At 36.7% G+C, this 12,617-nt stretch overlaps 1 protein-coding gene across 2 annotated transcripts in view; it reads left to right on the top strand.

The window, feature by feature from the left end:
* Window positions 1-2,185, top strand: part of PolE4 (DNA polymerase epsilon subunit 4) — a 41,414-nt gene extending 39,229 nt beyond the window's left edge. For both annotated transcript variants that reach the window (XM_090373573.1, XM_090373574.1), the window contains exons 3-4: window positions 1,402-1,443; window positions 2,109-2,185. In XM_090373573.1, coding sequence (XP_090229699.1) covers window positions 1,402-1,443; window positions 2,109-2,137 — 71 coding nt within the window. In that variant the 3' untranslated portion in view covers window positions 2,138-2,185. The remainder of the gene's footprint in view (window positions 1-1,401; window positions 1,444-2,108) is intronic.
* Window positions 2,186-12,617: the final 10,432 nt, after the last annotated feature.

Here is a 12,617-nt window from a genome sequence, read left to right as displayed (position 1 = left end):
ATTGGAATGACTTGGATGCTATCCGTAATCTTGTTATTGCTTGGGAAAGTATTACATCAAGTGTAATAATCAACTGCTTCAGAAAGAGTGGCTTTGGCGAGAACATCATCCAAAAACATGGTCCAGCCGACGAATGTGATAGCAACAGTGAGGAATGGAGGAATTTGAAGGAGCACATGGATTTTGTTGAATTTGAAGAGTTTTTGAAGGTGGATGATGAAGTTGCTACCACTGCAACGCCAACACCAGAAGAGCTGCTGGGTACCAAACAAAACTGTGATATTTTTGTTACCAGCAACAGCGAAAGTTAAGAAACACGCATACTGCCATCTAAAAAAAGGTACCCAAAATGCATTGAACATAATAGAGAATGTGTTGGCCTGCAGTAACGTTGATGCTGACCGGGCTAGCCGAGTGGGTAAAGTGCCTGCCTGGCAACCCAAAGGTCGCCGGTTCGAATCCCGCCTCGGGCTTGGATCACAGTAGTGAAAAAAATTCCTTGGCAGGTGCATTATGGCCACAGAAGCTGATGTGCCAACAACTAACAAAAAAAAAAGGTAACGTTGATAAAGAAACAGCTATTTCATTTGATAACGTCTGTGCTGCAGTTAAAAATGCATATAGGACAAAAACTGTGGAAACAACATTGGATTCGTTTTTTAAATTAGATTAATTTATTAAAAATTTAATGGATTGTATGTCTCCTTTTATATTAAGATTGTAATTTTTTTTACTGTGATACTAAAATATTGTATATATCAAAATATATACTGTACAATATTTTCATTTCCGTTAATATTGCTTTTTTCTTAGTTTATCTTACAAACAAAATCTTTAAAAAATATGTTGTTCCTATTACTCTATTGATAGACAAGGCCTTTGTTTTTATTATTTTATTTTATTAATTTATTTTTGATATTATTATTATTCTTAGATATACAGTATGTACCAAAAAAAGGTAAAATTTTGACACTTTTGGGGGGACTTTGTTACTACAAACCTTGTTATTACAAAACGTGAAAATTTAAGTCCCTTGAACTTTGTATTAATGAGATTTCACTGTGTGTGTGCGTATATATATATATATATATATATATCAATTTTATATATATATGTACATATATATTTTTTTTTTTTCATAAATTTTTCTAAGCTCTTGTAGCTGTTCACTGCTCTGTGAGGTAGAACAACAGTGCTTATACACTTAGTCTTTAGAATGGACATTCAGATCAAACACTTTCATTTTCCTTGATCATTTCAAAGTAAATGGCCATAGAGATGCTTTTAAATATCAGTACTTTAATCAAGAGTTTTATTTACTTGTGAATGAGAGTATTTAATTGGTATTTGTATATTCTTTTGAAATTTTTTCTTAAATGAGAAATTTCTTTTTGTTCTTAGAGTCTTCAATTGAAGCTGTGGATGCACTCTCTTTTCTTGAAGGTATGTACAAATCCAACAGAGTATAATTTTGCTAAAAAAATAATTTGCCTTTGAACAGGATCTGTATTACTTGTACAGAAATTGAGAGCATTCATAACATTTTAATCAAGATGTTTATTGCAACAGTATATGAATGGATATGTAAACTGGAAGCTGCTGTCTATGAAGCAAGTGAATTGAGATTGTTCAATTCCTCTAAAATAAATCTAAAAGGAGCACTTCAGAATGGTAACTCGTATACACTTGTTCCCTCTTTTCACTTGAAAGAAATGTACACATCTGGAACCTCTGAATAAGCCAAATTTGCAGAACCCATTACTTTATGAAGACTTGAAGGCTTTTCGTATGTTTACTAAGCCAACAAACAATTTTTGCCTAGGCTGTTTTAAGCAACAGTAACAGTCTTAAAGAAGAAACAAAAAAACAGCCCATGAAAATGATTTGGATTTTTTAATTTTTAATTCATTTTCAATTCAATTTTTCTTTCACTTTTTATTTTTTTATTATTTATTATTATATTATTTTATTTATTTATTTATTTATTATTATTTATTTTTTTTTTTTTCAATTCAATTTTTAATTCAGTGGGTGGGCAGAATATACAGAAGTGTCTGACAATTGAAGAACATATACCAAAGAGAGTCAACTTCATTTGATTATTCTAGGAGAACTAAGTGACCTGATGAAGATTTAAATCTTTCAAAGAGTGAGCTGAACTTTTGGGTTCCAGATTACAGGGATGGAATTTGCTCACACAACAACATGCCATATCTGGAGTTTTTCTCTATGACAGACTGAGACAAGAAATCAGCCTCGGCATTTAAAGTAAACTGGCCCAGCAGTGGTAGATAGTGTGACTTTGGGTATGGAATAGAGCAGTTTCTCAAACTGTCAGTTTCAACAAATCTAGGCAACTCAAAAGTATTGATAAAGCATGAGAATTGCATTAAAAATATAATATTTAATAATAGATAGTTACTTTTTTGTGAATTATAATTTGGATATGAAAAATGAATGATTAAATAAAGTAATGTGTATTAATGGATAAGTACTTTTTTGTTCATTATATTTATACTTTGGATATGAAAAATTGAGAACAGCCAAAATGAAATATATAATAAATAAAAAAAAAGTGAATAAATAAAGATATAAATTTAAATTTTTTAAATTTATATCTTTATTATTTACATAACAGTAGAATAATTCAGTGTTTGGGGTTTTTTTACAAAACCCAAAGTTATTACTTAGTGCATGCATGGGGTAAAGGTTGAAAAAGACTGAAGAACTTGTTGACTTGAATTTCTGTAGATGTAATTTTGAGGAAATACATGTGAAAGAAAGCTGTTCCAGAAACCCAAAGTTTAAGGGATCAGTGAGGATGAAGAAAAGTTGGTTCTTTGAGTTGGGCAGTAAATGGATGCCATCTTATGGTTTGCGTTGGGACTGGTTTGGATTGGGGGGGGTATTATAAATAACAATTCAGAAGAATAGTGACAATGCAAGTATCTATAGGAAGGGAATTTGCAGCAGAAACAATGTTTATTAGACAGAGTGGAGAGGCTTAGTAAGAAGAGACAGTTCTTTAATTAACATTAGAAACATGAGAGAGGTTTTGGGGACACCACAGTAGATGTGGGAACAATATTCCATGGTAGGGTGCACTTCAGATTTGTACAGAACAGGTAGTTTTTAGAAGAAAAGTAAAACCAAGAGTGAAAGATAAACCCCAGTTTTTTTTAGTTGAAAGGGAAACTATTTGTAATATATGCTTATACCAAGAGTTAGGGTAATCCCTAATAGAGATTTGTGATCTTCTGTAGAAATCTGAGTGTCATCAAAAGATATGCATAGGATGAGTAGCCTCTTTTTGTGAGCTACTGTTGTTATGGGGGTTTGATGGCACAAGCTGCTGTGGCTATAATGTGCCTCTTGTGAGCTATAAAAGAGGACTGAGTTTTAGAAGGATTAAAATTAACTAAGTTATCTTTGCCCTGCTAGAGAATTGCCTGGGGATCAGCTTTTAAGGAATGGGTGGTGGATATTTGAGAAGTTGAAGTTGTTTTTACAAGGTTTCACAATCAAATTCAAAGTTATAGATTATTATTTTGCATAAAGTTTAAATTTTAGTTTTATTATATTTCAAATTATATTTGTTACTCAGTAATCTACCCCTTCCAATGAATAGAGTAGCCCCCCACCACCACCACCAAACTTTCCTCATACATATCCAATATGTTTATTGAAACCATCTGGCAAGCCTGGTATGGTTTTTTTGTATTATAAAAGTGATACTGTGAATTCTGCAAATTACTATGATATGAAACATCACTCATTTTGTGTAAAAACTGAAAAGAGCAAGACAGGATAATAAGGTTATTCAGTTAGACAAGATAGCTCTATTTCCTTAGATTTACTTTCTATTTATTTTCAGATATTTTTATATTAAAAAACATGTATCGGATAGGACACTAATGTATATATAGTAATCCACCTGATTGTGGCCTTCTGCCAGGTAGCAGAAACATTAATTTTAACAGAAATAAATGAAGTTTGACAAATACCAGAAACCACAATGAAAGAGAGAAATATTGAATGAAAAATTATTATAAAATCTTATTTAATAATTTCAATAAAGATTGTGAATAAAATATAATTTTATTAGAAAAAAGCATAAATTTAAAAGACAAACTTGAAATAAATTCACTGTAATTATTCACTATAAAAATAAACTTTAGCATTAGCATTAGTAGAGGCATTTGATGCAAGAAAGCAAGCTTATGCAGCATCAGCCAAAAAAAAAAAAAAAAAAACCCACTTCCACTTCACCCCTCTGTTCGTTCAAAATACCTGTCCAGCTGAGCCTTAAACTTATTTAGGCTATCAACCTCCACCACAAGGGATGGAAGTCTGTTCCACCAACCAACCACCCGCTGGCTAAAGGCAAATTTCCGCACGTCTATCCTACATCTGTCTTTCCTCAATTTGAATTTATGCCCTCTCAGGTGATTTTTCTGAGCTAGAGGAAGAATCCCATCAGCATTGAGCATGCTTAAACCATTCAAGGCTTTATACACCTCTATCAGATCACCAGCGAGGTGATCTGATAGAGGTGATCTGCTAGAGGTGATCTGATAGAGGTGATCTGCCTAGTCTCCAGACACTGTAATTTGCAAAACTTAAGCCTTTCTTCGTAAGAGCACCCCTTTGTTCCATTCACTAATCTTGTTGCCCTTCTCTGTACTTGTTCCAGCAGCTCTACATCCTTCTTGAAATGAGGTCTCCAGACCTGTATACAGTACTCTAGGTGTGGCCTGACCATCGCCTTATACAATGGAATAATCACCTCCTTATCCCTGCTGGAAAAATTCCTGTATATCATTGACAATACTCCATGAGCTACTCTTGCAGCCCGTCTGCACTGCTCAGAGAACTTCATATCTGCCTGCACAACCACCCCCAAGTCCCTTTCATTCTCTACCACTGTCAGTGTAGTACCACAGAGTTTATACGTTGCTCTGGGGTTGCTGTTTCCCATGTGTAGTACTTTACATTTATCAATGTTAAACTTCATTTGCCACCTCTCAGCCCATCTGCTCAACCTTTCCAGATCCTGTTGCAGCAGCATAGTGTCAGTAGTGTCCTTGACAACCCTGCCAACCTTTGTATCGTCTGCAAACTTGGACATTAAGCCCGATATACCATCATCAATATCATTTATAAATACAGAAAACAATAATGGACCCAACACTGAGCCCTGAGGGACTCCACTAATAACATCAGTCCACGATGAGCAGTGTCCATTGATTACCACTCTCTGTCTTCTCCCCCTCAACCACCCCTTTATCCATAGCAGCAATTTGCCTCCAATGTCACACTGCTCCAATTTGTGTAGCAGTCTTCCATGTGCAACAGTATCAAAAGCCTTTCTAAGATCCAAGTATATAATATCAAAGTTATTCCCTGCATCCAGTTCTTTTGTGACTGCATAATAGTATCCAATCAAGTTGGTCAAGCAAGACTTCCCCTTAACAAAACCATGCTGTGTCTGAGCTATAACTAAAGTCTTGTCTAAATGATCCTGCAGTGCTTCTTTAACCAGTGCCTCCATTAATTTTCCTGGAACAGAAGTTAAGCTCACAGGTCTATAATTACTTGTGTCAGCCTTTGATCCTCCTTTGTGAATTGGGGTCACATTTGCACATTTCCAGTCTATGGGTACCTCCCCTGAGTCCAAGGAAGCTCTCATAATTATGGCTAAGGGTTTGCTTACTTCCTTTGCTGCCTCCTTTAATATAACTGGATAGATCCCATCCACCCTGGGTGCCTTTCTTGTGTTTATCTTCAACAGTTTCTCCTCCACTTTACTCCCAGTAATTTCAAGATTCTGTAGCTTACTGCTAGAGTTGAATACACCTCTGGCATTCCCCTCGCTGAATAACTCCTCATGTGTGAATGTCGATGCAAAATATTCATTTAGTTTGTTAGCTACCTGAGCAGGATCATCAACACTTGACCCATCAATATCAAGTGGACCAATCTGATTCATCCCCTTCCTTCCAGAGTTTACATAAGTAAAGAACTCTTTGCTGTTTTTCTTTGCATCCCTTGCCAAGGATTTCTCGTAATCTGCCTTCGCCTGCCTAACCTCCTTTGTAACTTGGTTGCATATCAACTTGTATCTATCATAGGCTTCTGTGTCATGTGTTAATTTGTATGTATCCCATGCATTTTTCTTCTCTGCCATATGCCTCATTAGTTCATCTGACATCCATTTTGGCCTAAACCTTGAACAATATTTCTTAGTTGGTATGTAAAGCCTAGTAGCTTCCAAGATAAGTTCTTTGAATGCTTCCCATTTTGAATTTGCTGTTGGTAACATCATCAGGTGGTACCACTGTATAGAATTTAAATACTGTCTCAGTCCATCGTAGTCGCCTTTACGGAAGCAATAACCCTTCCCTTTACCCCTAATGGTAGTTACCTCTTTGAGTAAATCCCACTTCAGCACACTGTGATCACTGCCACCTAGTGGTTCATTTATCTGCAGATTCTTAATGCATGAAGAATCACTGCTGATGATCAAATCAAGAGTATTACTCCCTCTAGTTGCCTCCCGAACATGCTGATGTAGAAAACAATCATCCAATAAATCCACAAAAGTCCTGCTAGTGTGTGAGTAACCAGCCCCCAAATTCCAGTCAATATCTGGGAAATTAAAATCCCCCATTATAAGAATCTCTGATTTACTGGCCCACTCTATTTCCCTGTACAGTTCCTTATTATACTCATCAGAGTCATTAGGCCTATAGCACACTCCTACTCTCAATTTTGATCTCCCAATGTTTATGTCACACCAAACTGAATCCACACTGCACTGTCCAGCGATGTCAACTGGCTTCACTTCCTTGGTTTTTATGTGTTTCTTAACTAATAACATAATCCCTCCTCCCTTCCTATCCTGTCTATCCTTTCTGTAGACGTTGTACTCCCCAAATTGCAGTTCTGCATCCCTTATATCTGTGTGACACCACGTCTCTGATATCCCAACAATATCTGCCTTCGATGTTTTGAGCAATACCTCAAATTCATCAAATTTATTTACTAAACTCCTAGCATTGGTGTACACGCAAGTATACCTGCACCTGTTTCTATTCTTAGCTACCCTAACACAACCCATGTGTTTACTTGTACCGCAATGGCTCCCAGCAGTCTCTGAAATACCATGCATCTTGTTTTTCAGGCTTCTGCTCATTCTAATAGAAGCAGTGCAAGAATCTCTTTCACCTCTGCCAGTGGCTACTGTCAATCTATTGGTCTTTGTCTCCCCCCAAGCTAGCAGTTTTCCGACCCACCTAACACTGCCTCGATAGCATCAGCAAATATTCTTGCACCCATTCTATTTAAGTGTATCCCATCCCTGTAGAAGCAATCTCTCCTGTTAACAAGTACAGTCCAGGCTGAAAAAAATTCTACCCCTTGAGCCTTGCACAGTCCCTCCAGGGCCGAATTGATCGACAAGGCTCTCATCATATACTCCCTCCTATCGTGTCTGGGCAGAATTGCAGACACTTTCAAATTCAACCCTAATTCTCGGCTTTTGTTCAACAGTGACCTGTACTTGTTAAGTAATTCTGCCGGTCTCCTACTCTTAATATCATTAGTGCCAACGTGTACAACTATATCACCTTTTGTGCTCTTAAAAGATGATATTCGCTCTACAACGTCATCAACCTTTGCCCCTGGCAGACATACCCTGGTCCTGTTCCACCTATCTTTTTTACAAAGCATGTTCCCCGTTTCCCTGACAATAGAGTCACCAACAACTACTAGTTCCTTCGGGACCAGCGCATTCTGCCTTAGGGGTTGTCTCTGTGTCACGCGATGCCCAAGTGCAAGCTCTGGCGTTGATGTGGGCAGCTGAGAGCTTGATGGGCCCCTCAATTTAGTTTCTTCGAGGGCATCCACCCTGTCCTTCAAGCTCTCATATAGGCCCACAAGAACGCCGAGTTGTTGCCTGATATCGATACACTCCTTGCATCGCGCACACACAAAGACATCCCCCTTGGCAGTATCATGTCCCGTACCCGATTGCTCTGCAAACATCAAGCAAACAGTGCATTTTATAAGGCTGTGAGTCAGAGGTTCAGTGCCTCTGAACTTATGAGGTATGAGCCAAAATTTTCTAGACTGGGACAGTAAAATTTATTTATACTTATGTTAGCTACATGTTAGTGTTAATCCCACTCTAGAGTTTATACATCGATCCCAGTGCTCAAAGCATCTCTGGAATTCCTGTTTCTTGATGCTGTCCAACATTTTCTGTGATTCAGCTTCAATCTTTGTGATGTCTCTAAATCTTCATCCTTTTAAATGGATTTTCATTTTCATTTTGAGGAACAAAAATAAGTCACAGTGGGGAAGGTTGGGAGAAAAGGGAAAGTGTGGGACCATCACCATTTTGTTCTTGGCTAAGAATTGTTGAACTGACAAAAGCATGTGGACTGGAGCATTGTCATGATGCAGAAGCCATTCTTGAGTGCAGCATTTGTCTGGGTGTTTTCTCCTGACATCTCTTGACTTGCACATTATGGCCTCAGCTGCCAATGTGCCATTAACCAACCTGACATCCTCCCTCAGGTACCATAGGACATTGGTGTAAAACTGCTGATTTACAGTTTGGTTTAGCAGAAGGAACTCCCGACGAACAATTTCCTCACCATCAAAGAAAATAATTGGCATCCTCTCAGTGGCGGATTCAGAGTAGGGGAATGTGCCCCCCAAAACAGTAATAGACAGTGCTAACAAGTGAAGAATAGAAAGCAATAGACAAAAATTAATATCGATCGTTGAGACTATAATATTTTGCAGTTTGCAAAATATCACTTTTAGGGGTCATAGACATGACGGGTCCATTTTCGTAGACGAAGACAATGATGATAAGTTGAAAACGAAAGGGAATTTCAAGGCATTATTAAGATTTCGTAGATGCCAGTGACAAGATCCTTGAGAACCATTTGCAGACTGCTGAAAAAAATGCTACTTTTATTAGTAAAACAACCCAAAAAGAATTAATTAAATGCTACGGAGAAATCCTACAAAGTAAAAGTGTTGAAAAAGTTAAAATTTTGAAGTTTTATAGTATCTTGGCTGACAAAACAACTGACGTTAGCATTTCCAAACAGCTTTCATTCTACGTTCAGTATTTTGACACAGAAAAGTGTACTGTAGAAGAACATTTTCTGAGGTTTACCAAAGTTATGAACTTGACTGGTGAAGGTTTGACTGATACTATAATTGACTTTTTGGAAAGAGCAGCTTTGGATATTGCATTCCTCCGTGGACAAGGTTACGATGGTGGCTCTGACATGAGTGGAGCATTGAGAGACATACAAGCAAGAATTTTGAAAATACAGCCTCTCGCTATTTACACACATCGTGCCGATCACAGGCTGAATTTAGCTTTAAATGAAGCAAGTATGGTACCTAGTATTCACAATACAATCAGCATAATTATAAACTTTAACAATTTTTTTAAGAGAATCTGCCTCAAGAACCCAACTGTTAAGTTCGAAAATAATGGAACTTTTGCCATCTCAGAAAGCAGTAGAGGCCAGGAAACTTTGTGAAACTCACTGGGTTGAGAGGCATGATGGAATTCTACATTTTTTGGTATACTGCCAGTACCCATGCAGCAAACAATGCCCAGTTGCTGTCTACAGCAATTTTCAAATTTGAGTTTTTGCTGTGCTTAAAAATTTTGACGTTTTTGGCCATAACACTACCACTTTCAATTCAATTGCAAAGCATTGATGTCGATTTCTGTAAGGCAATTGCAGTGGTAGAAATTGCTAAATCGGCATTAAATGGAATAAGAGAAAATTCAGAAAATTAATTTAGAATTATATTTTACCAGACCAAGAAATTAGAGGTGGAAATAAAAGTGCCGAAAAATTAGAGGTGGAAATAAAAATTTCAAGAGGCAGAAATGTGAAACAAAACCAAGCTAGTTTGACCGATCTGATAAGACTGTTTCCGAGTGAACATATTTTTACCTTATCTTGACTATCTGGTTTCACAGTTAGTCACGATTTTCCAAAGATAATACCATAGCTATTTAAAAATTGCAAAAAATAATTCCCAAATATTATTTTGATTTGGACATAACAGGTGAAGATATATTGGATGCAGCAAAACCATATAAATCTGATTTATCATCCACTATACAGGTACTTCATGGAGAAGTGAAATTATGGAGGGAATTCTGGATACAGAAATCCGAAAAAGTTGATACGCCAACGGCAGCTTACAGATTTGTCTATGTTTCCAAACATCAAGTGCCTATTGAAAATTCTTTGTGTGATGCCAGTTACTACTTCAACGGCAGAGCGATCTTTTAGTTCATTGAAAAGAATTACAACCTACTTGAGATCAACAATGGGTCAGGAAAGACTCAATGGTTTGGCCGTGCTCAATATAAATAAAAATATTGAGATATTGATATTTAGAACCCCTTGAAGAGGTTCTAAATACATTTGCGAAAACTTCAATTAGAGTTTACGTAAACTTGTTCTCATATACTGAATGTCGGTTTGGTAATAAAATTTTATAAAACAAAATTTGTGACTTTCACTGCTGCACTTCATAAAATTGTAGAGTGTAAACATATAATGTTAATTTTCATGTTCCTTATCATTTATACTGAGATAATTATTTATCAGTTGACTCACAAATGCTTTTATAACCTAACTTTATACACCTTTCCTTTTTTAATTTGTTTTTAAAATTGGTCCATATGTAGATATAAAAATTTTTAGAAGGATGTATGGTAGCAATATAATTATTTGTATCGTGATCAAAAATCAATATAAAACTATTTTGTGACCCACTGGTTTTGAACCAACTATAATTTTTTTCTGGATCTGCCACTACATTCTCTTATTGTTTGATCTTACCTACCTTGCCTTTTTTTAGATGTGGTCATGATTGACTCTTCCAGTGAGCAGATGGCTGCTTTATTTCTGGGTCATAACCATATCATCCCTTTTTGTGACCTTAGAAAGAAAGTTTTTCTGGCTTGCGCTTGCAGGCCCCTGCACACAGAAAGTTGGTTCTGTTTCTGTTTGTCGCTCAGCAAATGACCTTAGGTTTAAATTTTCAGTTAATGCATTGATGTGTGACATTCTAGGCCTATTAATGATAGGCCTAGAATGTCACAAATATTGTTAAATGTGCACTTTACCCTTTCAGCTGACTTGATACACTTTTTCAACATTTTCATCAGCCGAACATGACGATGGACAAACTGAGCACTTGAAAACCTTATTCAAAATTTGGCTACCTTTGAAACATGAATACCATTGAAGTTTGTGTTCCACACATAGCTTCATCACCAAATGCTTGTTTAAGCATTTTGTAAGTCTCTGACACTGTTTTCCTGACAAATAGTAGAGAAGAGTGAATTTAATCCAAATTCACTCTTTCCTAATGTCTGCCATCTTCATCAGTTACAAAAATTGCAAGGCATACTCAACAGAAACACTTAAACAGCAATTGCAAGAAGAAAATGGAGGAGATATTGTTGAAGCTAAATGTGAAAAAGGAACTTAGGGTGGATGGAATCTGTCCAGTTATATTAATGGAGGCAGCTAAATAGGTAAGAATACCTTTAGCCATGATTATGAGAGCATCCTTGGATTCAGGGTAGGTCCCAAAGAACTAGAGGTGTGCAGATATATCCCCAATTCACAAAGGGGAATCTAAGGGAGACATGGGTAATTCAGATGTGTTAGCTTGACTTCTGTTCTAGGAGAAAATAATGGAGTCACTGGTTAAAGAAGTAATGCAGGACCATCTAGTGCAGGAATGCAGTTATAAAGCAGTCACAGCATGGATTTGTTAAAGGATATTTGGGGATTTGCTTAATCAATCTGATTGGATACTATCACACAGTAACAAAGGAACTGGATGCAAAGAATAATTTTGACATCATATACTTAGATGTCAAAAGCTATTAATACTGTTGCACGTAAAAGACTGCTATACAAATTGAAGCAGTTTGCTGCTGTAGATAAAGCTATGGTTGAATTCCTCCACGATTCGGTGCTGGGCCCATTATTGTTTTCTGTATTTATTAATGATATTGATGAAAACACATCAGGCTTAGTGTCTAAATTTGCATGTGATATGAAGGCTGGCAGGGTAGTTAATCACAGTAATTAGGGTATGCTACTGCAACAAGATCCAAACAAATTAGGTAGTTTGTGCTGGTATCATAGTGGCATTGTGAACATCTTTCCCACACCAGGTGGGAAAGGCTTAGGTCAATGACACAAGGAACTTTTATGGATGCTTTTCACTTTATAGCTCTTAGTCAGTCTCAGGTGTAGATAGCAAGGTCCTCCCCAGAAACTTGGGTTTTTTGTCCAGCAAAACAATCAAATCAAGAACGTAATACACTAGGGTCACTTTGAATTAATATTCAAAGTGACCCTAGTGTGACCTATTTTAATTTCTTAAAAGACAAATTAGGTAGATGGGCTGAGAAGTGGCAATTGAAGTTTGATATTGATAAATGCAACATACATCATATGGGGAGCAGTAATCCCAGATTAATGTACCAGCTGTGTGATATCACAACAGGGCACTGGAGAATGAAAGAGACTTGATGAGGGTAA

Source organism: Mastigoproctus giganteus, chromosome 5, assembly GCF_048544385.1.
Source record: "Mastigoproctus giganteus isolate SK-2022 chromosome 5, ASM4854438v1, whole genome shotgun sequence".
NCBI lineage: Eukaryota > Metazoa > Arthropoda > Arachnida > Uropygi > Thelyphonidae > Mastigoproctus > Mastigoproctus giganteus.
Note: the sequence above shows the minus strand (reverse complement) of the source record. Positions and strands in the feature narration are given on the sequence as shown.